The sequence below is a fragment of the Gorilla gorilla genome, chromosome 6 (assembly GCF_029281585.2).
Source record: "Gorilla gorilla gorilla isolate KB3781 chromosome 6, NHGRI_mGorGor1-v2.1_pri, whole genome shotgun sequence".
In the NCBI taxonomy this organism is placed as follows: Eukaryota; Metazoa; Chordata; class Mammalia; order Primates; family Hominidae; genus Gorilla; species Gorilla gorilla.
Genome location: NC_073230.2, coordinates 52,837,090 through 52,863,476, shown reverse-complemented (window position 1 = coordinate 52,863,476; position 26,387 = coordinate 52,837,090). Strand labels below are relative to the sequence as shown.

Genomic DNA, 26,387 nt, shown 5'->3' with positions numbered 1-26,387 from the left:
CATTTTGAGTTAATTTTTGTGTTTAAGTTGTGAAATTTAGGGCAAGGTTCAATTTTTGCCTACAAATGCCCGACTGCTCCAGCACCATTTGTTAAAAGGCTATCCTATCCTTTCTCCACTGAATTGCTTGTGAACCTTTGTCAAGAATCAGCTGGGCATATATGTGTGGATCTGTTTCTAGTTCATTTTACTCCCCTGATCTCTGTGTCAGTCCCTCTGCAGATACCACACAGTCTTGATTGTGATAGCAGTATGATCTATCTTGAAATCAGGCAGGCTGACTCCTCTCATTTTCTTCTTTTTCAAAATTATTTTTAGCTATTCTACTTATTTTGCCTCTCCATTTAAATTTCAAGAATAGCTTGAAATTTAAGATCGTGCCACTGCACTTTAAGAATATCTTGTTTATATCTACAAAAAATTCTTGCTGAAATTTTGATAGGAATTGTAAAATTCACTTTTAATAGTTACAAGCTATTCAAATTATTTCATATTGCATGACTTGTAGTAGTAGTTTGTGCTTTTCAAGGAGTTGGTCCATTTATATCAACTTAGGGACAAGTAACATACTAACTAGGTTGAGTCTTCCAATCCATGAATTCAGTGTGTCTCTCCACTTATTCAGATCTTTGATTTTTTTCATCAGTGTTCTATAGTTTTCAGCATACAAATCTTATTCGTTTTGTAAGATTTATACCCGTGTTTCATTTTTTAAGTGATTGTGAATGGTATTAATTTTGATATCCACATACTCATTGTTCAAAAACATATCTTGTTTGTCTGAGTTTGCTTTTTTTTTTTTTCTTCTTTTGAGGCAAAGTCTCACTCTGTCACCCAGGCTGGAGTGCAGTGGCGTGATCTTGGCTCACTGCAAGCTCCGCCTCCCGGGTTCATGCCGTTCTCCTGCCTCAGCCTCCCGAGTAGCTGGGACTACAGGCACCCGCCACCACGCCTGGCTAATTTTTTGTATTTTTAGTAGAGACGGTGTTTCACCATGTTAGCCAGGATGGTCTTGATCTCCTGACGTTGTGATCCACCTGCCTCGGCCTCCCAAAGTGCTGGGATTACAGGCGTGAGCCACCGCAGCCGGCCCCGTTTGTCTGCGTTTTTAATCAAGAATGGGTGCTGAATTTTGTCAAATAAACTTTCTGCCACTGATTGATATAATTATGTGATTTTTCTTCTTTAGCTTGTTAATATGATGGATTACATTTTTTTAAGCAGTGATTTTTCTTTTATTTCTGCAAACATATGGTATTATTAAGCAATTCATCTAACTTCTCATTTATGGAAATCAATACAAAAGTTCCAAGGTGATTCAAGTTCCCATGCACAATAGCAGGGCCTGAATGGAAATCAGGTGCTGATTTTTCAACTGAAACTGCACAAACTACTCTAAAGAAATTGCTCTATCAGCTGTCACTTCTAGCTGCACCTAGCAGCTATAACGATAGTGGAGCAAGTGTTCAACATATATTTGTTGAATAAGTTAATGTCAGATAGAAAGAAAAGGCTAGACATATGTAAAGGTATCTGATAAGATACAAATATTGATACAGCAAGAACACAAAGACAGGCCACAAATAATTTCACCAATTTCTATTATACTTTCAGAACAGCACTATCCAAACTAGTTTTGTAAAACCAAGAGGCTTTTCTAGTTATCTTGGGGATTGGTTAGAGTTTAGTTATGAAATCTTCAAAACAAAATTTTAATAACTTTTGAATTAAAAATCAAATTATATAGGGTATACTTAAGAGGTCTAAGGAAGGAAGGAAGGAAAATAAGAATCACTGCAACAATCACAAAGTATTATGGTTCTAGGAAAATTTGGAAATAATTATATTCTCCATAGTAATTTGCCATATGAGGTCACTAATGTCTCTTCCCTACCTCTAGAAAATGGTAATTCTCTCCATAAACTAGTAAAAAATGTTTGGTGGTTCTGTGATGTAGTCTAATTCTACTGAACATAAAAAGACAGCCCAGTCAAATTGGGCTAAATCTTGAGGACCGTAAGTGTAGTTTATGCTGTAAGGAAGTCAAGAGTCAAGATGGGGAACTTACAGCAATTGGGGTTTCCCTCCTTTGAATCTCATTCTGGAGATGCCTCAGAAGCAAGTGGGCTATAGATGGAACTCAGAATGTAATATAAAAACTACAGCTGGGCCGGACGTGGTGGCTTACACCTGTAATCCCAGCACCTTTGGAGGCCGAGGCCGGAGGATCACAAGGTCAGGAGATAGAGACCATCCTGACCAACACGGTGAAACCCCATCTCTACTAAAAATACAAAAAAAAATTAGCCGGGCATGGTGGCAGGCCTCTGCAGTCCCAGCCACTCGGGAGGCTGAAGCAGGAGAACGGCGTGAACCCAGGAGGCGGAGCTTGCAGTGAGCAGAGCCTGCGCCACTGCACTCCAGCCTGGGCGACAGAGCGAGACTCCATCCCAAAACGAAACAAAACAAAACAAAAAAACTATAGCTGATATTCTGGAGGGAATGGAAAAAATAAAGAGAGATCTGTGGAACACAGACCTCAAGCACTGGAAAGGCAAGATCACAAACTAAACAACTAATTCTGGAGGGAGAAGAACTGATGAGCCAGAGAAAACAAGAATTTACAATAATCCTAATAAATATTCTCAAGGGCATGTAGGAGGGCACTGGAAACAAATAGGGACAAGGAGTTATAAAAAAGGACCAATCAGATATAGTAGAAACAAACAATTTAATTCAGGGTTGAATGAATACAGTTGAGGAATGAATTCATAAGACGGAGAGTGGTTTGAAACATTCCCAGAAGGCATCGGGAAGAGTAAAGAATAGGAAAAATGAGAGAAAAATGAAAGGGCATGAAAAATAAAATAAATATCAGTATGTGATTAATGGGAGCCCTAGAAGGAAAGAAAAAAATAAAGTTAAATATTTGAAGAACTGTTAATTAAAATTTCTCCACAATTTTTTTTTTTGGGGGGGATGGAGTCTCACCCCATCACCCAGGCTGGAGTGCAGTGGCACAATCCCAGCTCACTGCAACCTCCGCCTCCTTGGGTTCAAGTGATTCTCCTGCCAATGGATTACATTTTCAAGTATCAAACCAGACTTGCATCCTCAGAACAAACTCTACTTGTTCATGGTGTATAATTTTTTTGTTGTTTATTCTCACAGCCACAGTAGGTATAATTCTTTTTCTATATTGCTGAATATGTTACCTAATAGTTTCCTGAGGAATTTTATGTTTGTATTGGTGTCTGTTACTTCTTTTAATTTTGCACCGTTTTTTGTCTGGTTTGGTATCAGGGCAATACTGCCCTTACAAAATGAGTCAGAAAATATTCCAAGTGCAGTGGTTCATGCCTATAATTCCAGGATTTTGGGAGGCTGAGGTGGGAGGACTGCTTGAGTCTAGGAGTTCAAGACAGCCTGGTCAACACAGTGAAACCTCATCTCCACAAAATAAAAAATTAGCTGGGCATGGTGGCAGGCACCTGTAGTCTCAGCTACTCAGGAGGCTAAGGTGGGAGGGCTGCTTGAGCTTGGAAGGTCGAGGCTGCAGTGAACCAATATCATGCCGCTGCAGTGAACCAATATCATGCCACTGCACTCTAACATGGGCAACAAAGACAGACCCTATCTCAACGAAAAAAAAAAAAAGAAGAAGAAGAGAAGAGAAAGCAGAGAAGAGAAGAGAGAACAGAAGAGTTCCCTCCCTTTCTGTTTTTCTGGAAGAGTTATGTAGAATTGACATTAATTCTTTAAATGTTTAATAGAATTCTCCAGTGAAACCATTTGGGCCTGAAGACTTTTTTTAATGGGAGTTTTCAAATTAGATACTGAATTTCTTTAATAATTATGGGGTATTCAAATGATCTATTTCATATTGGATGACTGTGGGAGGAGTTTGTGCTTTTCAAGCAATTGGTCTATTTTTTGGCCCACTGTTTGTGTGTGGAGTTGCTTGTGTTCTCTCATTATCCTTTTGATTCTCAGGGTCTCTCAGAACTTGAAGAATGTCGTGCCACTGGTCCTCATTATGTGTAACAAGAAATCTGCTTTCTGTTTTCCCCTATGAGTAAAGTGTTTCTTTCTTGCCACTTTCAAGATTTTTTGTTGTTGTTGTCTTTACTTTTCAGAAATTCTACTATGATGGGCTTTAGTAGTAGATTTATCTTGTTTGGCGTTTGCTCAGCTTTCTGAATCTTTTAAGTTTGTCCTTTGCCAAACGTTTCAACCCATAAGATCTTTGAAAAGTTTTTCAGCCCTTCCCTCTTTCTCCTCTCTTTTCAGGACTTCAACAATACAAATGCTAGAAAATTTAACCTAGGCCCTCAGAGGGGAAGGGAACGGCACCTTTTGTTTTTTTTTTTTGAGATGGAAGATGGAATCTCGCTCTGTTACCCAGGCTGGAGTGCAGTGGTGAGATCTCAGCTCACTGCAATCTCCACCTTCCGGAGTCAAGCAATACTCCTGCCTCAGCCTCCTGAGATTACAGGCGTGTGCCACCACAACCGCCTAATTTTTGTATTTTTAGTAGAGATGGGGTTTCACCATGTTGGTCAGGCTGGTCTTGAACTCCTGACCTCGTGATCCGTCCGCCTCAGTCTCCCAAAGTACTGGGATTACAGGCATGGGCCATGGCGCTCGGCAACACCACCTTTTTTACCACCAAGTAGGGGTCAAAGGTCAGATTCCCTACTTGGCCTCCTGCGTGGAGGGCTCCTTCCTCGTTACTGCTGGGTATGATAAGAGTTCTGGTTCCCCATGTGGCTTCCACTGATTCTTCCCTGGTTGGAAGGAATAGGAGGGCCTCATTACTGCCCCACCCAATGTGGTCTCCACTAACACTCCAGAACCACACAAGGTTCCTTATGGGTTTGTTACTGCCCAACAGGGATAAAAGTCCATGGTCCCTATTCAACTTTCTCTGGAGGAATAAGTGGCCCTCACTTAGCCTTTGGTAGCAGGCACAGAGGTAGGACCACAGTCCTTTCTGTCATGTTTGGTTCGCACTGAGCAGTTGTCTAAATATTCTCTGTTTTGTGCTAGGCTGCCCCTTTCCTGGTCCTTTGGTCAGAATGAGCTGGCTTTGGCAGGGGGTTCTGTCTGTATCTGTTGGTGTTTCTGGGCTGCCAGCTTCTTCGGCTCATAGTCTGGGCTACATGAGGCAAAAAGACAACCTGAAGAAATCACTACTGGGTCATTTTCTGGCTCCTGGGTGGTCTGCGTTCTCTCTACCTTTCAGAGTGTTCTTATGTTATTGCATATAGTGTCCAAGGATTTTAGATTTTAGATGCACTTAACTAGAAGAATAGGGAAAAGAATGTCTACTTCATCTTCCCAGAAACAGGAGTTTCCAACATTTAAGTTTTCATTTTTAATGATTTATTATCAATTCCTCCATACCTCTATTTGCTTTGTTTCTATGTACTATTCTATTTATTCAGCAACTTCTCAATACATTATTCTACCCAAACATATAGTCTATACTTACTTATCCCAGAGCTTCTGTGGCCTGTTTCTTAGATTAATTTCCTGGGACTTCGCTTTCCTGTCATCCTGGGAATTATCTTTGTTCCTTTCCCTGGCAGACCCCTTGGGCTATGAATCCATGTCTTCCTATTCTTGGTTTGCCCTTGTGTTTTGTTTTGTTTTTGAAGACCGCATCTCACGCTGTCACCTAGGCTGGAGTGCAGGGGTGCGATCTCGGCTCACTGCAACCTCCACCTCCTGGGTTCAAGCGATTCTCGTGCCTCAGCCTCCCAAGTAGCTGGAATTACAGGCGTGTGCCACTACACCCGGCTAATTTTTCTGGCATTTTTAATAGACACAGGGTTTCACCATGTTGGCCAGGCTGATCTCAAATTCCTGGCCTCATCTGATCTGCCCCCCTTGGCCTCCCAAAGTGCTGGGATTACAGGCGTGAGCCACCATGCCCGGCCTCCCCTTATGTTTTGATGCAGCACATCCTCCAGTAACTTCTAAGAACAGGCTTCTGTGAGTTGAGGTTTTAGAGACCTCAACTCTAGTCATCATGACAGGATCCTTTCAATAGGGGGAGTCATGTCCATCAGTCAATTCTTCAAAATGTTCTTCCTTTACTGTCTTAATAACTTCTTCTCACTCTTCCCTTCATTCTTTTTTCTTGGGAGTCAGATGTTGAACTTCCTGAATTGATCATCTAATTTCATTTCTCTTTCTCATCTTTTGTTTATTAACCTTCTTTGTTTTTTGAATAATCTTTCTGGGACTTTTTTTTACTTTTTTTTTTGAGACGGAGTCTCGTTCTATTGCCCAGGCTGGAATGGCGCAATCTGGGATCACTGCAAGCTCCACCTCCTGAGTTCACGTCATTCTATGTCAGCCTCCCGAGTAGCTGGGACTACAGGTGCCCGCCACCGCGCCCGGCTAATTTTTTGTATTTTTAGTAGAGACAGGTTTTCACTGTGTTAGCCAGGATGGTCTCAATCTCCTGACCTCGTGATCGGCCTCCCAAAGTGCTGGGATTACAGGCATGAGCCACAGCACCTGGCCTTTTTTTTACTTCTATCTTTCAACACCTCTACTGAATTTTTAAAAGATATATAAATAACATAGTTGTTTTGTTTTGTTTTCTTTTGACATACAGTCTCACTCTTTCACCCAAAGCTGGAGTGCAGTGATGTGATCTTGGCTCACTGCAACCTCCACCTCCCGGGTTCAAGCAATTCTCCTGCCTCAGCCTCCCAAGTAGCTGGGATTACAGGCGCCTGCCACCACGCCTGGCTAATTTTTGTATTTTTAGTAGAGACGGGGTTTCTCCATGTTGGCCAGGCTGCTCTCGAACTCCTGACCTCAAAGTGATCCGCACACCTTGGCCTCCTAAAGTGCTGGGATTACAGGCGTGAGCCACCACACCTGGCCTAATAGTTTTAATTCCAGAAGCTCTTCCTCTCACCTTTTTATTTAAAAGTAGAATCCTGTTGTCACTGTCAACAATATTTCCTCTTATCTTTCTGAAAATATTATATACTTTTACATTTCTTCCCCTATTTTCTGCATTGTTGCTGTTTATTCACGTTTATTTTGTGTATTTGTCTTGAGCTCTGCCTTTAGGTTGAAAGTTGTCCTCAAATGTGTACTTATACTCAGCTGCCTGTGTTTGAAATGAGGCTCCAAAAAGCTGACAGACGTCGGATGCCTGGCGGGAGTCCTGACTGTTGGAGTTTATTCAGGCTGGTTGGGTGGGTAACCCCAAGGGCCAGTATGGGCTGCTTAACTTCCCCAGTGAGCACCCTTCCAAGAATTCCTTTGTGGGAAAGGCCTGGTTGCAGGCATTCTAGAAGCTTGAAAGAAAAAGGAATTGGGAATTCTCTCCATTCCACATACAGGCTTTGACTTGACTTCCTTATCTTCTATCTTGGTCTCTCCCCACCTGCCCCTGTACCAGGTTTCTGCACGTCCAAAGCCCCATCTTCCAGTGGGTGGGGATGAATTAATCATCTGGCTGGGCCAGGTGAGAGTGGAAATCCCTCCCATGGACATTCGAACTGCCCCATGCCCCTCCTGAGCCCCCTGGACTCTGTGTCCTCTGCAGGAACTCGGGTCTGGCTGCGTTAGCTCTAACTCATCTCACCCTCAGCGGTTTCCTTCTTCCATGTTTATGGACCACCTCATCCACTGTTGTCTCCTTTCCTATTCTCTCTGACCTCATGGCTTTATACCTTTTTATTCATATATTTTCATTTTAGGGGAGGGATTAAAAATCAACTTATGCACGTCACATGGTTTATGCACAGTATTTTGGCCTCAGGCCTCTGAGACCCAATGATGAGCCTCAAACACATGGTCTGAATTCTAGGCGGTGACTGTTAGACCTGCAAGGTCATGGCCTTGACCAGGTAACTCTTTTCAACTGTAAACTACAGGAGATGTGAGTTTTCTCCCAGCTCTTTAACCCTCTTCTGGTGGAGCAGCACACACTACTCACACAGCCAAGTCTTCGAGAGAAAGAAGGTGGCATTGCTACTACAGAAAAAAAAAACTGGGGTCCGCAGACAGAATCTGGGTTTTCAGTTATCCAATTATTAAATTTATCAGCATAGACAAGACAATGGGTGGGATAATCAACTACTAAGGTGTTCGTGTGGCTGTGCCTTATAAACTCAAGAGTGTCTGGTGGATACAAGCATGACCATCACTGTCGTTTGGCAGGCACGTCCTGTGGCCCATGACGACTTACCTTTACCTCCTTCTCAATATAGTCGCTCAGCAGTCTGTCTGGCTCGACGCGCTCAGGCAATGACAACACCACAGTGTGCAGAGGGCGCCTCTCTGTCACCTTCTCATGGGCTTTCTTATCTCTACTCTTTTCACCTTTTAGGAATACTCGTTTAAATGGCGAGACAATTCCAGGCTGCAGGCAGAAACGGCAATGATTGGAGTTCATTATTTACAAATGCTTTGTGTTGTACCTATGGTTAACAAACAGAAGTAGCCAAAACTACTACCATGGCCCCCATGCAACAGGGATCACTGACTGCCAGACTGGTGAGAAAGGTACCAACAGCACACAAGCCTGAGGGACCACAGCCAGCACACAAGCTGGCAGGGTGGGGCTGGGCTGCCATGCAGCCTCCGGCATGGAGGGACCTTGTTCTTCACCTGTTCCTACAACACATAGAAGGCAGGTAACCTTATCTGGCAAGACAATGATAGAAGGGGGAGATTCCCCACAGAAGATAAAACATAACATCACTCCAGCTCTTTCCAGCTCAGCTGGGACACTTCATTTCTGAGAACTCCAGGAAGGCAGGTGGAAGGTGTGGCCAGTGCTGGCATCAACAAGTGGAGCATATGTTTTTTATGCAATTCTTTCCCAAATGGAGAACACTCCAAGTGGGGACACTGAGTGTGTTGAGCTCCAATGCAGATCAACAAGGGAGAAACAGGCCAGGCACGGTGGCTCACGCCTGTAATCCCAGCACTTTGGGCGGCTGAGGCGGGTACATCACTTAAGGTCAGGAGTTCGAGACCAGCCTGGCCAACATGGTGAAACCCCATCTCTACTAAAAATACAAAAATTAGCCAGGTGTGGTGGCACATGTCTGTAATCCCAGCTACTCGGGAGGCTAAGGCAGGAGAATTGCTTGAACCCAGGAGGCGGAGGTTGCAGTGAGCCGAAATGCCACTGCACTCCAGCCTGGGCAACAGAGCAAGATACTGTCTCAAAAAAAAAAAAAAAAAAAAAAAAGTAGGGGGAGAAGCCCTGATCAGCAGCTGGCCAGCCCCTAACTCTGATGACCTCACACCCTATCCAGCATTTCATGAGGGTTCTGAAGGCTAATCCTGCAATCAAAGTCACCTTAAAGAGTGAGAATCAGTGAGAGAGCAAGAGAAGATTACAGCAAGCCTCGCCCGCAGAACCCAGGAAAAGACCTGACACTTCATTCACAATAACTCCGTAAGAAAGCTTTTCATCACCACCTTTGACAATGGTGGCGGGGGTGGGGGTCTGGGGGGAAGCAATCCCAAATTGTGCTGAGAGATCATGCTACGATCCCTATCTACAGTCACCCAAAGGAACATAAACCCGAGAAAACAAGACACTGATGTGCAGCCGCAGCAAGGAAACATCACACAGGCCTGCAAAAACCAGAGCCGTGACTAAGAGCGAGAACTTATTCCCCACCATCTCCTCCCTAACTCTCAACAGAGGAAACGCAGGAGGAGATGACAACACTCCTTTTGCAGGTGCCTGCCAGGATAGGGTGACCCAGTGCACAGATGGCAGCCGAAACCCCCACAGTAGGCCAAGCTCAGACCCTCCTTATCACCAAACACAGAAACTAACAAAACATATATACAATAAACCACCAAACTTTCATTAAAAGCTCTCATTTCTGTCTCTCTCCAGCATATGGGAAATTCACCCATATGCAAAATCCAATATAAAACGGTGTAGCAGAACCTGTGGTCCTATAAGGACACCTCCTCAAACCCACCAATTTCACAGACAATTGCAGCCAAGGACTACACTATTCAGTAACCACTCCTGACAAAAGCAGAAATTGGTCGTCCAGTGGCTCCCAGCAGGCCCTGCAGCTGCCTCCCTAATGAGGCTGGGGTTGGACCCTACCCTGTATGAGCCCCTCCCCACCACCACCATCATGCTCAGCTCTCCAGCATTAGCGGGAAAAGTAAATAAGCAAACAAAAGCCACCCCAAATAAAACAAATCCTCAAAGAGCAAAACCCAACATTTTTCCTGACCCTGCTGTCTCCTGACAGCCAAGGCTGAGCTTTCTGTTCCTCAGCTTCCTCCTTACCTTTCTTTATTTCACCCTTTCATAGCTGGGTTCTTATTCCATTCACCCACTAAAACAGATATGGAATCAGGAAGCTCTTTCAATAAAAACGAAAACAAAAAACACAACAGAAAGTCTTGCTTCCAGAGAAGTGCACGAACGCTGCCACCACACCTCTGTCACTCTGTACCCTGTGTTTCCTGCATCTCATGCACCCCTTGCCAGCTCTCTTTCTTCTACCAGTAAAGATAGATGTTCCTCAGGTCCTAGGCATGATCTCCGCTCCTGCATGCATTGGGCTGCACCACTTACTAAGCAAACTGGTTGGATGAGCTCTCACCATCTGCACAACAGGCTAACAATCCTTAGAGAAGTGCCACAGGCAATCAACACAATAATCTACATAAAGTTCTGAGCGCATGTCTGATATGTTGTGAACAAGCAAAATATATACCAGTTAATTTTATGACTGCATTTACCTTGACAATAAGTTAAAATTTATTTCTTGAACTGCTGTCTATATATATACATATATATATATATAATCAGACTGTCTCCTACTCTTCACTACCACAGACTATAATAAAGTTGGAGCAGCATCACAGCCTAAGCTCTTCATTCGTGCCTCCAACAGGTGACACACCTGTGACCCAGGCTTAAAGCCCTATAATGTGCTAAAATGCTTCCTCTCTCACTTGGGCTGACTGGACCCACCCCTGCATCCGCCTTCTTCACCTGGAATAGCTCCCCTTGCCCGACCTGGAATAGTCTTCCCTTGACCCAGAGTGGTTCCCCATTGACCTGGAATAGTCCCTCATCTACCTGAACTAGTCCTCTCATAGACCCAGAGTAGTTCCCCGTTGACTAGGAGTAGTCTCTCCCCTTTGACCTGGAATAGGCCCCCTCCCAGGTCCCATTCTCTGCTGTTCAGTACATCCGGTGGTAGGGGAGAGTATGGAGTAAGGATGACTAAAGGTCCTCAGAGCTGGTAACAGTTGGAGCCAGATGATGTATACATTAGCTTTGTTAACTTTTCTCTGTATTTTTTTAATATTTGAATTTTTAAATATTTTTTGAAAAGGATGAATATATTTTCTGCTTCCTGCTGATTACACTTAAACTGAGGCAAAATATAAAAGCATAAAAAATTAAGATCACCAATATCCTTACAAGATGATCCGCTCTAAGACGAACCACAGAGGGGACAGAAAGTGCTCCCAGACTGGGTGCAGCGGCTCACGCCTGTAATCCCAACACTTTTGGGAGGCCGAGGTGGGTAGATTGTTGAGCTCAGGGATTCAAGACCAGCCCCGGCAACCTGGTGGGACCCCATCTCTACAAAAACTACAAAAATTAGCCAGGTGTGGTGGTTCACGCATGTAGTACCAGCTACTTGGGAGGCTGAGGCAGGAGGTTGCTTGAGCCCGGTAGGTCAAGGCTGCAGTGAGCTGTGATCATGCCATTGCACTCCAGCCTGGGCAACAGAGTGAGACCTTGTCTCAAGAAAAATAAAAACTTTTTAAAAGTGCTTCCAGAAGCTGGGTGCAGTGGCTCACACCTGTAATCCCAGCACTTTGGGAGGGTGAGGCAGGCAGATCACTTGAGGTCAGGAGTTAGAGACCAGCCTGGCCAAGATGGTGAAACTTTGTCTCTACTAAAAATAACAAAAATTAGCTGGGTGTGGTGGCAGGCCCTGTAATCCCAGCTACTTGGGAGGCTGAGGCAGGAGAACTGCTTGAACCAGGGAAGCGGAGGTTGCAGTAAGCCGAGATTGTGCTATTGCACCCCAGCCTGGGCAACAAGAGTGAAACTCCATCTCAAAAAAAAAAAAAAAAAAAGGCCAGGCATGGTGGTACATGCTTATAATCCCAGCACTTTGGGAGGCCAAGACTGGCAAATCACTTGAGGTCAAGAGTTTGAGACCAGCCTGGCCAAGATGGTGAAACCCCGTCTCTACTTAAAATACCAAAAATTAGCTGGGCGTAGTGGCAGATGCTTGTAATCCCAGCTACTCAGGAGGCTGAGAAAGGAGAATCGCTTGAATCCGGGAGGCAGAGGTTGCAGTGAGCTGAGATCGCACCATTGCACTCCAGCCTGGGCAACAAGAGAGAAACTCCGTCTCAAAACAAAAAAAAAAGTGCTTCCAGAAGAGCTTGCTGGGACTGGCCTGGGCTCAGAAAGCAGGTGGCCTTGTGCTGCCCAGGCCCTGGCTCTATGACAGCAGTGAAGACAGGATGTCCCTAAGGCACTTTCGGGCTTCATTCTCCTTAATCCCTGACAAGCTTTGAGCCCCAGGACAAGTTTGGACATGACAGGTAGTTTGCAGTGCGGGGTTCTCATGGGAGAATGGTGGGAAATGGTCACCTATGATTTGTCAGCCAAGAAATCATGGTAAACTGTAAGTTAAAAACAGCCCTCAAAATTTAGTGATGCAATTTTAGCCATGCAAAAAATCATGTTTCTCTAGTCTCACTAAAAACACACCAGGCTTTGCTTGCCTGTGATTTCCTCTCTTCTGGCACTCCCAAGTGACCAGATGGCACATGAATTACTTTTCAAATGTGTATGCTTGACCACTCACTTATTCTCCCAGGCCCTATGATGTGCAAGACCCTGGCCTGGAGGTTATGGAAATACAGAGGCATGTGGCCCATGAGCCCAGCTTTTTGGAAGCTTGCATCTCCACAGACACGGATAATCTCACATCAGCCACAGGAAAATGGCTGTCCCTAAACCATTTCTGCCTGCTAACCCCCAAAGCTCATTCCTCCTAAATGATAACTAGCTGTGTGTGTCATGGACAGTGACTGACCTCTGAATCTGACAGTGTGGGCAAGCAGCCTGGCTCCATTTTTTGGCTCTTCTGAAAGCTGCCTGTTAGCCAAACTAGTTACTAATCTACCTATGGGAGCAACAGGAAACCAACTCTGAGACAGGAGATTTGCCAAGATCAACCTCTAACCAAGAAGCCCACACCAAATCAACAGGTCCCACAAACCACATGCAACCTACACTGTTATTTTAATGTTGATGTTCAGGTCATAAAATTATAGTCTCCACACAGAATTACAGTCTGCACTGGGAAGGACTCTGGGGCTCCCCCGTCCTACAATCCCACCCCTAAAGAGAGACCCTCTGCAGTTAGGCAGTGAAAAACAGTAGGAACTCTTGCAGGGCAAGGAAACCAGGACGGCCATCTGTAGATGCCTCTTATTGCCCAAGCATCACATCAATTCTTCCCTACATCGAGCCCAGCTCTGTCCTCCTCTGGCCTTTGCTTTTTTTTTTTTTTTTTTTTTTTGAGACGGAGTTTTGCTCTTGTCATCAAGGCTGGATGGAGTGCAATGGCGTGATCTTGGCTCACTGCAACGTCTGCCTCCCCGGTTCAAGCAATTCTCCTGCCTCAGCCTCTGGAGTAGCTGGGATTACAGGCACCCACCACCATGCCTGGCTAATGTTAGTATTTTTAGTAGAGATGGGGTTTCACCATGTTGGCCAGGCTGGTCTCAAACTCCCAGCCTCAGGTGATCCACCAGCCTCAGCCTCCCAAAGTGCTGGAATTACAGGCATGAGCCATTAGGCCTGGCTGCCCTTGGCTCTTACCCAGCAGCCAGCATGGCGCTTGCACAGACTGGACAGCAATAAATGCTGGTACTGACTCTTGATGGAACGCTTGGATCAGGCTAGGCATCTGGGGAGGCCCTTTGGTTAGAGGTGACACAGCCCCTGCCCTCAACGATGTCACAGTCAAGCAGAAGTAGTAAGACCAGAGTAAAGTAACTGAAATTAAATCCACAGTAAAAACAGCCAATCAACGCTGAAGACACACAGGATGCTCCAAAGGTACACTTAGGGCTCAGCCACCCTGTTCTTAAAGCTGCTGTTCTGAGCAGCAAGAGACAAGGAGAGGAATGAACAGGAGATACAACCTTCTGACTGCTCACAGACTAGCAGAGGAGGGCGACCCCGGAACACCAAAGATAGGGCATGCCAAGGTGCTTCAGAGGAACCTGCTCCTTCTACCTGGGCCTCCAAATCATGAACATTTTAACAAGCAGATTCTGTGGACTACTTGGAGGCAGGCGTCTCTCTGGCCCTAGTCCTTAGTCTTCAATAGCAGCTACCCTAAGTTTCTTTTTTTAATGTCTCAAATAATTTTAATTGATGGGTAAGCCTTCCTAGAAAGTGGAATATTAACACTATTAAGTAAAGAAATGCATCTTTGCACATCTGCTGCAGCCTCCCTCTGCCACTCCTACCCATTCAGCACGGAATACAGGGTAGCTGCTGTTCTCGCTGAGGATGATGGGGCTTTTCAGAGGTAGTGTTTGCTCAGCTCTCAGCTGCAGGGGGCGGTAGGAGGGACAGCCGGTGCTGGGGAAGAGCTCTCTGCTATTCCAGATACAAAACTGAACAAGAAGCCACCTCAGATTTTTGGAAAAGAAGTTGCTTTTGAACACAAAATTTAAGCTGATGGCTGGGCTCAGTGGCTCACACCTGTAATCCCAACACTTTGGGAGGCCAAGATGGGAGGATCACTAGAGTCAGGACTTCAAGACCAGCCTGGGCAACAGGGTGAGACCTCATCTTTTAAAAAAAAATACAAAAATTAGAACATAAAAATTAGTGGGACATGGTGATTACAGGTGTGTGCCACCTGTAGTCACAGCTACTTGGGAGGCTGAAGTGGGAGGATCACTTGAGCCTAGGAGGTCAAGGCTGCAGTGAGCTGTGATCACACCACTGCACTCCAGCCTGGGTGACAGAGCAAGACTATCTCAAAACAAATAATAATTATTAATTAAAAAGAAAAAAGCTGAGCGTGGTGGCATACGTCTGTAGTCCTAGCTACCTGAAAGACTGGGGGGAGAGAATCACTTGAACCCAGGAGCTCAAGGCTGCAGTGGGCTATGACTGCCCGCTGCACTCCAGCCTAAGTGACTAAGCAAGGCCCTCTTTTTTTTTTTTTTGACCTGGAGTCTCACTATACAGCCCAGGCTGGAGTACAGTGGTGTGATCTCAGCTCACTGCAACCTCCACCTCCCGGGCTCAAGCGATTCTCCTGCCTCAGCCTCCCGAGTATCTGGGATTACAGGTGTGCACCACCACACCTGGCTAATTTTTGTATTTTTATAGAGATGGGGTTTCGCCATGTTGGCCAGGCTGGTCTCAAACTCCTGACCTCAAGTGATCTACCCACCTCGGCCTCCCAAAGTGCTGGGATTACAGGTGTAAGCCACTGCACCTGGGCAAGGCCCTGTTCTCTTTAAATCTAAAAAAAGAAAGAAAATAAATTTAAAGGAAAGTTCTAGTTAAAAAATAAATCAAGGCCAGGTGCAGTGACTCACACCTGTAATCACAGCACTTTGGGAGGCTGAGGCGGGTGGATCAGCTGAGGTCAGATGTTCAAGACCACCCTGGCCAACATGGTGAAACCCCATCTCTACTAAAAATACAAAAATTAGCTGGGCATGGTGGTGCACACCTGTAGTCCCAGCTACTTGGGAGGCTGAGGCAGGAGAATTGCTTGAACCTGGGAGGTAGCAGTTGCAGTAAGCCAAGATCACGCCACTGCACTCCAGCCTGGGTGACAGAGCGAGACTCTGTCTCAAGAAAAAAATAAATAAAATAAATTGAGGGCAGGCACAGTGGCTCATACCTGTAATTCCAACACTTTGGGAGGCCAAGGCAAGAGGATCGCTTGAGGCCAGGAGTTCAAGACCAGCCTGGACAACATAGCGAGACCTGTCTCTAAAAAATATTAAAAATTAGCCTGTAGTTCCAGGTACTCAGGAGGCTGAGGTGGAAGGATCACTTGAGCTTGGGAGGTTGAGGCTGCAGTGAGTTGTGATCACACCACTGCACTCAGCCTAGGCAACAGAGTGAGACCCTGTCTGGAAGGAACGAGGGAAATAATTAAATGGTTTAGAATATTTTTAATGTACAGAATCAGGATTCCAGTAAACCATCACGGGTTCTTTAACTCACTAGAATGTACTATATAGATGGACACATAGAATTTAAAAGGTGGGATTAGCCCAGGCAACCATTCTTCATTCAACATGTGTTTGATTGAGTACGCCTGTTCATCACCACTAAATGATCTTGTCACCTTTGAACCTCAGAGACCAAAGGACCAATTCAGTCCCCAGAAGGAAACCAGGCTAAGTGCTATTTCTCTTCCATGAATGGAGTCCCAGCACCAAAGTGAGGTGTGGGGTCTATCCCAGCCTAAGTCTCTCCTGAAGAAACTGAGGCTGTGAGGGTTGAAGGGACCTGCCAGAGTCCACAGTACGGAGCCAGGAGGAGGGAACACAGGGATCTGAGTCACCATGCAGCGCTGTGCAAAGACATCCATATGGAATATATGCCACCTCAGATAACTGTACAGAACTTTCTAAACTCACTCTGGAAGATGCCTAGATCCTTACAAATTCTTACAAAGTTTACGTCTTAAGCTTAAAACAACTCTTAAAGTTGGAAACCTAAAATGTACTTCTGAGTTAAAAAACTAAAACTAAATCTGGCCTACTAGGGCTTATCTAGTGAGAATGCCCTCCTCACACAAAGCCAAGGCTCAGGCTCTGGGCAAGGCTGGCCCTCAGATGCCAACTGCGGGTCTTGAGTTTTGTTAGATCTGAAGCTCAACATTATCAGCTTACTTGAGTGAACAGGATCTGGAGTAACTGGGTCTACTCAACAAATTCTCAGAAACTAACTTATAAGTCAGGGCACTTCTTTATTAATTTACAAGGAAAAATGAATCCACTAAAAGAACCAGCAAAAGCAGACTCATGAGACAGTGGCCTCTACTTGGGGACCAAAGTAAATAGTATGGCTATACCTTCTAGCTGCATTCTCCATGCAAAACATTGAGCTCAGTATTACTCTGGAGAAAGTGCTAAAAAGTCTATGAAGGAAGAAAGAGAAGAACACTTAGTCACACTGAGCAGTACCCAGCATGTCTCTGCTACAGGGTTCAGGCATTTTCATTTGCGCAAATTATTTAACCCTTATGAATAAACTACAAGGTGGGTTTTATCTAATAAAACAAAACCGCCTCTGAACAAAGATGTTTAAAGTATTATAAAAAGGCCTAGGTATCCTTAAGGCCAACATTCAGTACATCTCATGAGTATTCACTATGCGCCAGACACTGGGGCTGTAGGAGCCACCGTCCCTGCCCCCAGGGAACTCCCAGTCTAAAGAGGGAGACAGACAAACCACAACTGCACAGCCACATGAGGGCCCAGCAGGAATGAGGGAGAATGACTGGAAGAGGCACCAAACTCAGTGCCTGGGTCTGAGAAGACAGTGGAACCTGGAGCGATGATTCTGTCCAGCTGGACAGTAATAGGCTATAGTCCCAGAGAGACACCTGCCATCTTCATAAATCACACTACCTAAGGTGCACATTGGAGGCACTACGACAAATCCCTCCTACAAGCTCCATGACAAAGAACTCCTCTGTGGACACCCACATTGCACCCCTGCCTATCTGAATTTCCACAAACTTCCAGCACTCCCTGCAGTGTCAGTTGACAGATTAGCTTTTTTTTTTTTTTTTTTAGTGCTTTGGTGCCTACCAATGGAAAAAGGACCTTTCCTCAGTGCTGGAGAGGCCTAAATGATGAGTATGACACAGCCGGTGTGCACCCGCATCTCAGGACACAGCTAATTTCTTTCTTTTTTTTTTGAGTCGGAGTTTCACTCTGTCACCCAGGCTGGAGTGCAGTGGCGCAATCTCGGCTGACTGCAACCTCCACCTCCCGGGTTCAAGTGATTCTCCTGCCTCAGCCTCCCAAATAGCCGGGATTACAGGTGCGTGCCACCACACCCGGCAAATTTTTTGTATTTTTAGTATAGACGGGGTTTCACCATGTTAGCCAGAATGGTCTTGATCTCCTGACCTCCTGATCCACCCACCTCCACCTCCCAAAGTGCTAGGATTACAGGCATAAGCCACTGTACCCGGCTGACAGAGTGAATTTCAAGGGGAACCAGAGCTCTGCCCACTACTGCCTGTTTGCTTCAGTGAGAAAGGCACAGGCACCTTAGTGCCCACAGGAGGCCACACTGGTGGTGGCCAGGATCCATGCTGGTGGAGTCTTAAGCAGCACCCCACTAGTGTTGCAGGCTTCGTGGATGAAATTCCAGCTTTGGGTGCTCTCTTGCTTGGCCATCTCTCTACCTCATTTTTCAGCCAAGCTCTTGGGTCCCAACTGACCACAAATCCATAGGAAAATTACTTCTCCCTGGAAGATGTAAAACCTGTGGCTTCTTCTTCCTTGAGTCAAGATGGATGAATCCAACAACCTATACACCCCACCTGGATGGAACGGCACTTCTCCATACATGCCCCTTGCCACAGGGTCTCAGACCAGGAAGCCAGCAAATGAACCCTCCACCCACCCCATCCTCCCAAAGCAGGGGTCATGGAGACTGCGCTACCCTAGCTCACAATGGGCAAGCCCTGGGAAGCAGCCATGAAAGCCACCCACAAGGGACTGACACCATCATTCTAAATGGCGCTTTCCACACTGGACTTGCACCTACCTCATTCTCCATGGAATACCCTGTGTGAAATTCTGTTTGAGGAATTTCTTTGGAGAGATTCTGGTTCCTCCTCTGCCGACAGCTACTATGTATTCTCTATTCACTTCTGAATTTGTTGAAAAATATGGCCAGATGTTAGCCCTCCCTCTGAAAAAAACATGACTGAACAGGAAGACCAGAAACCACAGCTTCCTTCTGCAAAGCCACTGAAGCTGTTTACAATTTTTTAAAAGTTGAAAAAGCAGGCAGCACCCAGAAACTGTTGGCAAAATCCAAACCGTCTGCATGCACAAAAAGACACAAAGTAAACCAGCTCATTTTCCCTACTTCCCACAGCACGCGAACCCCACAGGCAGCCTCCCTGCATTTCCAGCAGAAACTCTGCAGTCAACGGAAGGACATTAATTTCAAAGTCCACCATTCTGCACATTCAAATGCCAAAGCTAAACAAGCAGACAGAAAGCACTGTGAGGGGCTACCATTTCCTGGAGACAACAGGCCGTGCTGTTGGTGAAGACCCATGGTACCTGCCTCATATGAAGGGTGGAAACACGCGACAAGGCTGTTCCAGTCACCCCGTTTGCAGTGCTTGCTCAAAGGCAGCAAGATCTTTACAGAGATAACTCCATTCCCAGGTGGGGCTTGGGCAGGGCACACTGGGCTCTACGGGTCCTCAGCCTACAAGTGCCTCTACCTGCCTCCAGGATTCATGAGTTTGAGTCAGCAGCACTTTGAAATTAAACAGGGTGCCTCTGGCCAAGCTCACTTCTTCAAGGCAAATTTCCTAATCTAGAAAAGCAGAAGTTGGATCTGTTGCTGGTGAAGGCTCTTAGAACTCTGAAAATTCCAGAATGGCTTGCAAATAGGGAGGGCTACTTAATTAAATACTCTGGTTGGCTGGCTGCGGTGGCTCATGTCTGTAATCCCAGCACTTTAGAAGGCTGAGGCAGGTGGATCACCTGAGGTAAGAGTTCGAGACCAGCCTGGCCAACACGGTGAAACCCCGTCTCTACTAAAAGTAGAAAAATTAGCCGGGCGTGGTGGTGGGCACCTATTATCCCAGCTACTTGGGAGGCTGAGGCAGGAGAATCGCTTGAACCTGGGAGGCAGAGGTTCCAGTAAGCCAAGATAGCGCCATTGCACTCCAGCCTGGGTGACAGAGTGAGACTCCATCACAAAAAAAAAAAAAAAAAAAAAAAAAATCTGGTTAGAGTGACTATATTCACAGATCAATAAACATAACAATTACAATACAATTTTTTAAATATTAGGTTGAACCAAATCAAAGTGCTGATTTTCAACAGTGTTTTGGCTATAAAAATGGTACTTTCATACAGTTCTATTTCATTAACCTGTAACAAATAAAGTTTAATATTTCTTGATTCCAAAAAGACTGATTGCTTCAGAATAATAATTTAGTACTTCAATTATTATTCCATATACCACAGATGTAGAAACTGTCATAAAGTTGGAAAAGCAGCATCAGAACTAGATTTGAGTCAACATCCAGTATTAACTGGACTGTCACTTTCTGTCTTTAAAAACCAGAGTAGAGTCACAATTTCAGATTGCTCCTTTCTAAAAGTTGCCTATACAGGGCAGAACCAGCTGACCCTGACCTTCAGGCAGGCTCAAAGGGAAAAAGGCAAACCAGGAGTGAGATACAGAAAGAGGTGCCACTCAGCTGAGCAGCCTCACCTCTATTTTGGCTACTGCAGGGAGGGGAAGGATTCCAGGGAAACAGACATGACTAAAAAGAAAACCCACATGCTCTGAACACTAGTCAACCCCAACCTTCCCTCACAAACACAGTGATCCCCACGGTCAGCATGAGAGAGAAAAGCCAAAGAACAAATGGGAAGAGACAGGCACAGGAACCTACATTCTAGCTAGTATATTTAGAGACACTTGAGAAGAACTGCATCCATAAAATAAGACCAGACAGCTATGAAAAAGAGAAAACGGCCGGGCACAGTGGCTCCCGCCTGTAATCCCAGCGTTTTGGAAGGCTGAGGTGGGAAGATCACCTGAGGTCAGAAGTTTGAGACCAGACTGACCAATATGGAGAAACCCCATCTCTACTAAAAACACAAAATTAGCTGGGCGTGATGGCGCATGCCTGTTAATCCCAGCTATTCAGGAGGCTGAAGCATGAGAATCACTTGAACCCAGGAGGCGGAGGTTGCGGTGAGGTGAGATCATGCCATTGCACTCCAGCCTGGGCAACAAGAGTGAAACTCCATCTCAAAAAAAAGAAAAAGAAAAAGAACAGAGAACAAGAAATATATCTTAGAAATTACAAATATGACTGCCAAAATAAAAAATTCATAGAATAATAACAAGGACACAGCGGAGAGCCCAAAGAATGATGTGAAGGAGAACTGCGGGGTTGGCCAATGCCTGCCTGCTGCTGATGGCCACAGCTGCAAATGTTTTACAGATGAACATTTGCCACCAATTCGATAAAGGGAATCACCAACTTTGAACCCTGATTAAGCAAAATGTTAGCCCCCAAAAAGAATTCCATTCTCAGTAGTAGAACCATATTACAAAAAATTGTACTCAATTATTATACCTTGAATTTCATCAATAAAAAAATTTATGAAAATTTGCTTTCTCTCTTATATAAATACCTACTTAATGGCCTCAATTTTGCCCCCTGGCCCACACAGCCTGAAATATTTACTATCTGGTCCTTTACATGAAGTTTGCCAACCCTGTCTTAGAACATAAAGTGAAAAGGTAAAAAGTTTAACGTGAGAAAAATTAAAGGCCACAGAAGCTGGGTCCATCGAGTCTAACAGTTTCCTAAGAGGAGAATAAGAGCAGGCAGAATCAAAGAGGGACACAAATATCAGAAGACAACTACGATGAACTCAATTTTATGGACAGAAAAAGCACAGTAACAAGTAGGCTGAATGTAAGAGACAAACCCTAAACACTTACTCATCTTCATAAAACTGAAGAATTTCAAGAGACTCTTAGGTTTCCAATAAGAAAATGCAAAAAAAAGTACCTGTAAAAGCAGTAAGACTCAGATCAGCATCAGATGTATCATGATAAATGGGAATATGGTAATCCCTTTAAAATTCTGTGTGGAAATTAATTTAAATCTGGAAGTTAATTTAAAACCAAACTGTCAATCAAGGTGCAAAATAGTTATTTTCACACCTGAAGTGCCTTGGGATCTTTACACTCTAAAAACCCCCTTTTGAAAAACATACTAGAGGATCTACTCCCAGCAAGAGGAGGAGGATCCAAGAGAGAAAAAGATGTGGACTCCAAGAAATGGTGGAACCAACCCAGGAAGCAGAGAAAAGAAATCCCAGGGTGACAATGACAGTGTTCAGCAAGCAAACAAAGGAAAATCTAGAAGATTCCATTATGTAAACTAAGAGCCTAGAAGTTCTTGACGATAAAAACACGTTTCTTGGGCCTTGACTAAGGGCTGGCCTGGACATGCAGAGATGAAACTCCACAATGCCTACAGGTAATCATTTAATGTTTGACTGACTGCTGAATGGTGATGCCAGAAGTTATTATCAGCTGAAGAGGCTTTCCTGAACATTATAATCAGCTGAAGAGACTTTGCTGAACTGGCTACTCAGTAGAAATCCAAAAAGTCCACACTTTAGGTGTAAGGAAAACACCCAGAACTAAATTCAAAACTGATACTGAGGCCGGGTGCGGTGGCTCATGCCTGTAATCCCAGCACTTTGGAAGGCCGAGGCAGGAGGATCACCTGATGTCAGGAATTCGAGACCAGCCTGACCAGCATGGAGAAACCCCCAACTCTACTAAAAATACAAAATTAGCAGGGCGTGGTGGCACATGTCTGTAACCCCAGCTACTACGGAGACTGAGGCAGGAGGATCGCTTGAACCTGGGAGGCGGAGGTTGCCAAGATTGTGAGCCAAGATTGTGCCATTGCACTCCAGCCTGGACAACAAGAGAAAAACTCTGTCTCATAAAAAAAAAAAAAAAAAACGGATACAGAGCTATCAAAATAATGACTAAACAAAGACGCACAGGACAAAAAAAAAAAAAAGATTTCCCAGTAATCTCACTGCCTACCATAATAAAACTGAATCTCATTCACAATAACAAGGCATTCTCTAGAAAAAGGCTGAGTAAACTGTACCACACAGGCAAGCCACCTGTTTTTGTAAATAAAGTGGGGTTTTCTTGTGTTTTGTTGTTGTTGTTGTTAGTTTTGTTTTTTGAGACGGAGTCTCACTCTGTCATCCAGGCTGGAGTGCAGTGGCACGATCTCAGCTCACTGCAACCTCCACCTCCCAGGTTCAAGCGATTCTCCCGCCTCAGGCTTCCAAGTAACTGGGATTACAGACGCGCACCACCACACCCGGCTAATTTTTGTATTTTTAGTAGAGATGGGGCTTCGCCATGTTGGCCAGGCTGGTCTCGAACTCCTCACCTCAGATGATCCACCCTCCTCAGCCTCCCAAAGTGCTGGGATTACAGGCGTGAGCCACCGCGCCCAGCCGTAAATAAAGTTTTATTAGAACATTTTTAAAAAGAAGTTTGGGCCAGGCATGGTTCTCACTTATAAGCGGGAGCTAAACTATGGGTACACAAAGGCATACAGAGTGATATAATGGACACTGGAGACTTAGGGAGAAAGTGGGAGGGAGGTGAGGGATGAAAAATTATCTACTGGATACAATGTACGCTTTTTGGGTGATGGGTACACTAAAAGCCCAGACTTGCAGGGTGAGGTGGCTCATGCCTGTAATCCCAGCACTTTGGGAGGCCGAGGTGGGTAGATCACTTAAGGTCAGGAGTTTGAGACCAGCCTGGCCAACATGGTGAAACCCCGTCTCTACTAAAAATATAAAAATTAGCCAGGTGTGGTGGTGGGCACCTGTAATCCCAGCTACTCGAGAGGCTGAGGTAGGAGAATCGCTTGAGGTCGGGAGGCAGAGGTTGCAGTGAGCCGAGATCGCACCACTGCACTCCAGCCTGGGCAACAGAATGAGACTCCGTCTCAAAAAATAAAATAAAAGCCAGACTTCATCACTATACAATTCACCCATGTAACCAAAAACCACTTGTACCCCAAAAGCTACTGAAATTTTTTTTAATTTAATGTTTCTTTTGAAAGAAAAAAAAAAAGCAATTCATCAGAAACTCTAAAGAAAAGGCCAGGCGCGGTGGCTCATGCCTGTAATCCCAGCACTTTGGGAGGCCGAGGTGGGCGGATCACGAGGTCAGGAGATCGAGACCATCCTGGCTAACACGGTGAAACCCCGTCTCTACTAAAAATACAAAAAATTAGCCGGGCACGGTGGTGGGCGTCTGTAGTCCCAGCTACTCGGGAGGCTGAGACAGGAGAATGGCGTGAACCCGGGAGGCGGAGTTTGCAGTCAACCGAGATCGCACCACTGCACTCCACTCTAGCCTGGGCGACAGAGCAAGACTCCATCTCAAAAAAAAAAAAAAAAAAAAAAAAAAAAAAAGCTGGTCCAAAAAAAAATAATGATCCCCACATGAAACATACTAAAATGTGGCCTAATTCTGAACACCAACCACAGCACAAATTAATAATCTCCATTTGTTCTCATTGCTTCACATTCACCTTCCAAAGTACAGATTTTGTAGCAAAAAGCTACATCCCCTCACTTACTGTAACCACACTACTTGACATACAATTCAGACTACAATAAAGTCCTAGGTGTGCTCACTGCTATTGGACTGTCATTGCTTCTAGGTGTTTTCCATGCAGATAGCTAAGAAATACATGACAGCTCTAATTCAAAATGAATCTAGCAAAATTTTTCCTTAAGTTCTTTAACTTTATACTTGTATCCTTTAAATTCTTACATGAAAAAAAGGTTGCTACCTACATGGTTGATTTCACATGCCACTAATGAATCATAACCCACAGTGTGCAAAACTGTGAGAAGACAGCTTCAACAGCTGTCACAGCCATGCAAGGCAACAGCAGGAACAACGACTCCACCTTCCTTCCCTCTCTCATCCCTTCCCCTCTCCTCCCCTCCTCCTCCTCCCTGGCTCATCTTCCCCTGCCCCATTCTCCTCCTCAGCTCCTCCTCCTACTCCCCTGCCTCATCTCACTCACTCTGCAAACTGCACTTCCAAAGGCATACCCAGGGGACAGGGAGATGGTGCTTGATGCATAGTTTTATTTATTTATTTTTTATTTTATTTTATTTTTTTGAGAAGGAGCCTCGCTCTGTCGCCCAGATTGGAGTGCAGTGGCGCGATCTCAGCTCACTGTAACCTCTACCTTCTGGGTTCAAGCAATTCTCCCTGTCTCAGCCTCCTGAGTAGCTGGGATTACAGGCATGTGTCACCATGCTTGGCTAATTTTTGTATTTTTAGTAGAGTCGGGGGTTTTACCACGTTGGCCAGGCTGGTCTTGAACTCCTGACCTCAGGTGATCCGCCCGCCTCGGCCTCCCAAAGTGCTGAGATTACAGGCGTGAGCCACCGTGCCAGCCTATTTATTATTTTTTTTATTTTTTAGAGACAGGGTCTCGCTCTATTACCCAGGCTGCAGTGCAGTCGCATAATCATGGCTCACTGCATTCTCTAACTCCTAGGCTTAAGCCATCCTCCCACCTCAGCCTCATGAGTAGGCTGGGACTACAGGCATGTCGCCACACCTGGCTTTGGTGCAACAGCTTTAAATCCACCTGGCCTCTGCCCTTCTGACACAGCACTCGATATTCTCGACCTCATGAGCACTAAGACCACCCTCAGACAGTGAGGGAGATTCAGGCAGACAGTGAGGGAGATTCAGGCAGGCAGTGACAGCTCCCCAAAAAGCTCTTTACACAGTGGGCACTAAGCAAGTGTTTGAAATAAATACCAAGGTAATAAGACTGTATTATTACTGCTAACACAGAAAAGCGTACACAGAAAGGAAAGCAACGTGAAAGACTCTAATAACAGTTGTTTCTAGTGGGTGTGATTTTTTTCATATAATATATTTTGCTACTTTCTTCTGAGATACAAATGTATTTTTTAGTAAGAAAACTAACAAGTTCATTTTGGAAAATACTCAAAATTTTTAGCAAATACCACTTTCACCTAATAAAAACTGTTCTCTTGAGAGGTGGGTAAAGAAAAAAAGAATAAACCTTGGTTCTACCATACAGAACAATTTGTTAACATCTACTAAAATTACAAATGCACATATGTTTCCCAGCAATTGCATTTTCGGGAATTAATCCTACAGATGCATTACATACATGACAGGTTAGAAAATTAATTGCTTCATTATTTTTTAAGCAAAATGACAACCTAAAAGTCCATAGGAGGGCTGCTGTTTAAATATAGTAGCCCACAGATAAAAATGCCATTCCACCCTAAAGAAGAATAAAGAAACTATATATCTATAATGAAAGAGCTCCAAAACACACTGTCAAGGAAAAATAAACCCAAAGAAGTTCTTACTCCCTTAAGAGAGAAGTAGACTGTATCAAAATAACTTTCTCACAGACCAAGATTATGAACTCTAGATAAAATGTGAAAAACAATCTTCTAAAGACACTGGAGACAAA

The 26,387-nt window shown here is 44.7% G+C and overlaps 1 protein-coding gene across 18 annotated transcripts in view; it reads right to left on the bottom strand.

Moving 5' to 3' along the window:
- CCM2 (CCM2 scaffold protein) overlaps positions 1-26,387 on the bottom strand; it is a 90,601-nt gene that overhangs the window by 29,872 nt on the left and 34,342 nt on the right. For 10 of the 18 annotated variants that reach the window (XM_055347796.2, XM_055347797.2, XM_055347804.1 and 7 more), the window contains one exon: positions 8,222-8,395. The exons of 5 other annotated variants lie outside the window; for them this stretch is intronic. In XM_055347796.2, coding sequence (XP_055203771.1) covers positions 8,222-8,395 — 174 coding nt within the window. Of the gene's footprint in view, positions 1-8,221; positions 8,396-18,841; positions 19,007-26,387 lie in introns of those variants that run through there. 3 more of the 18 variants (XM_055347795.2, XM_055347789.2, XM_055347792.2) reach the window with 3 other exon arrangements.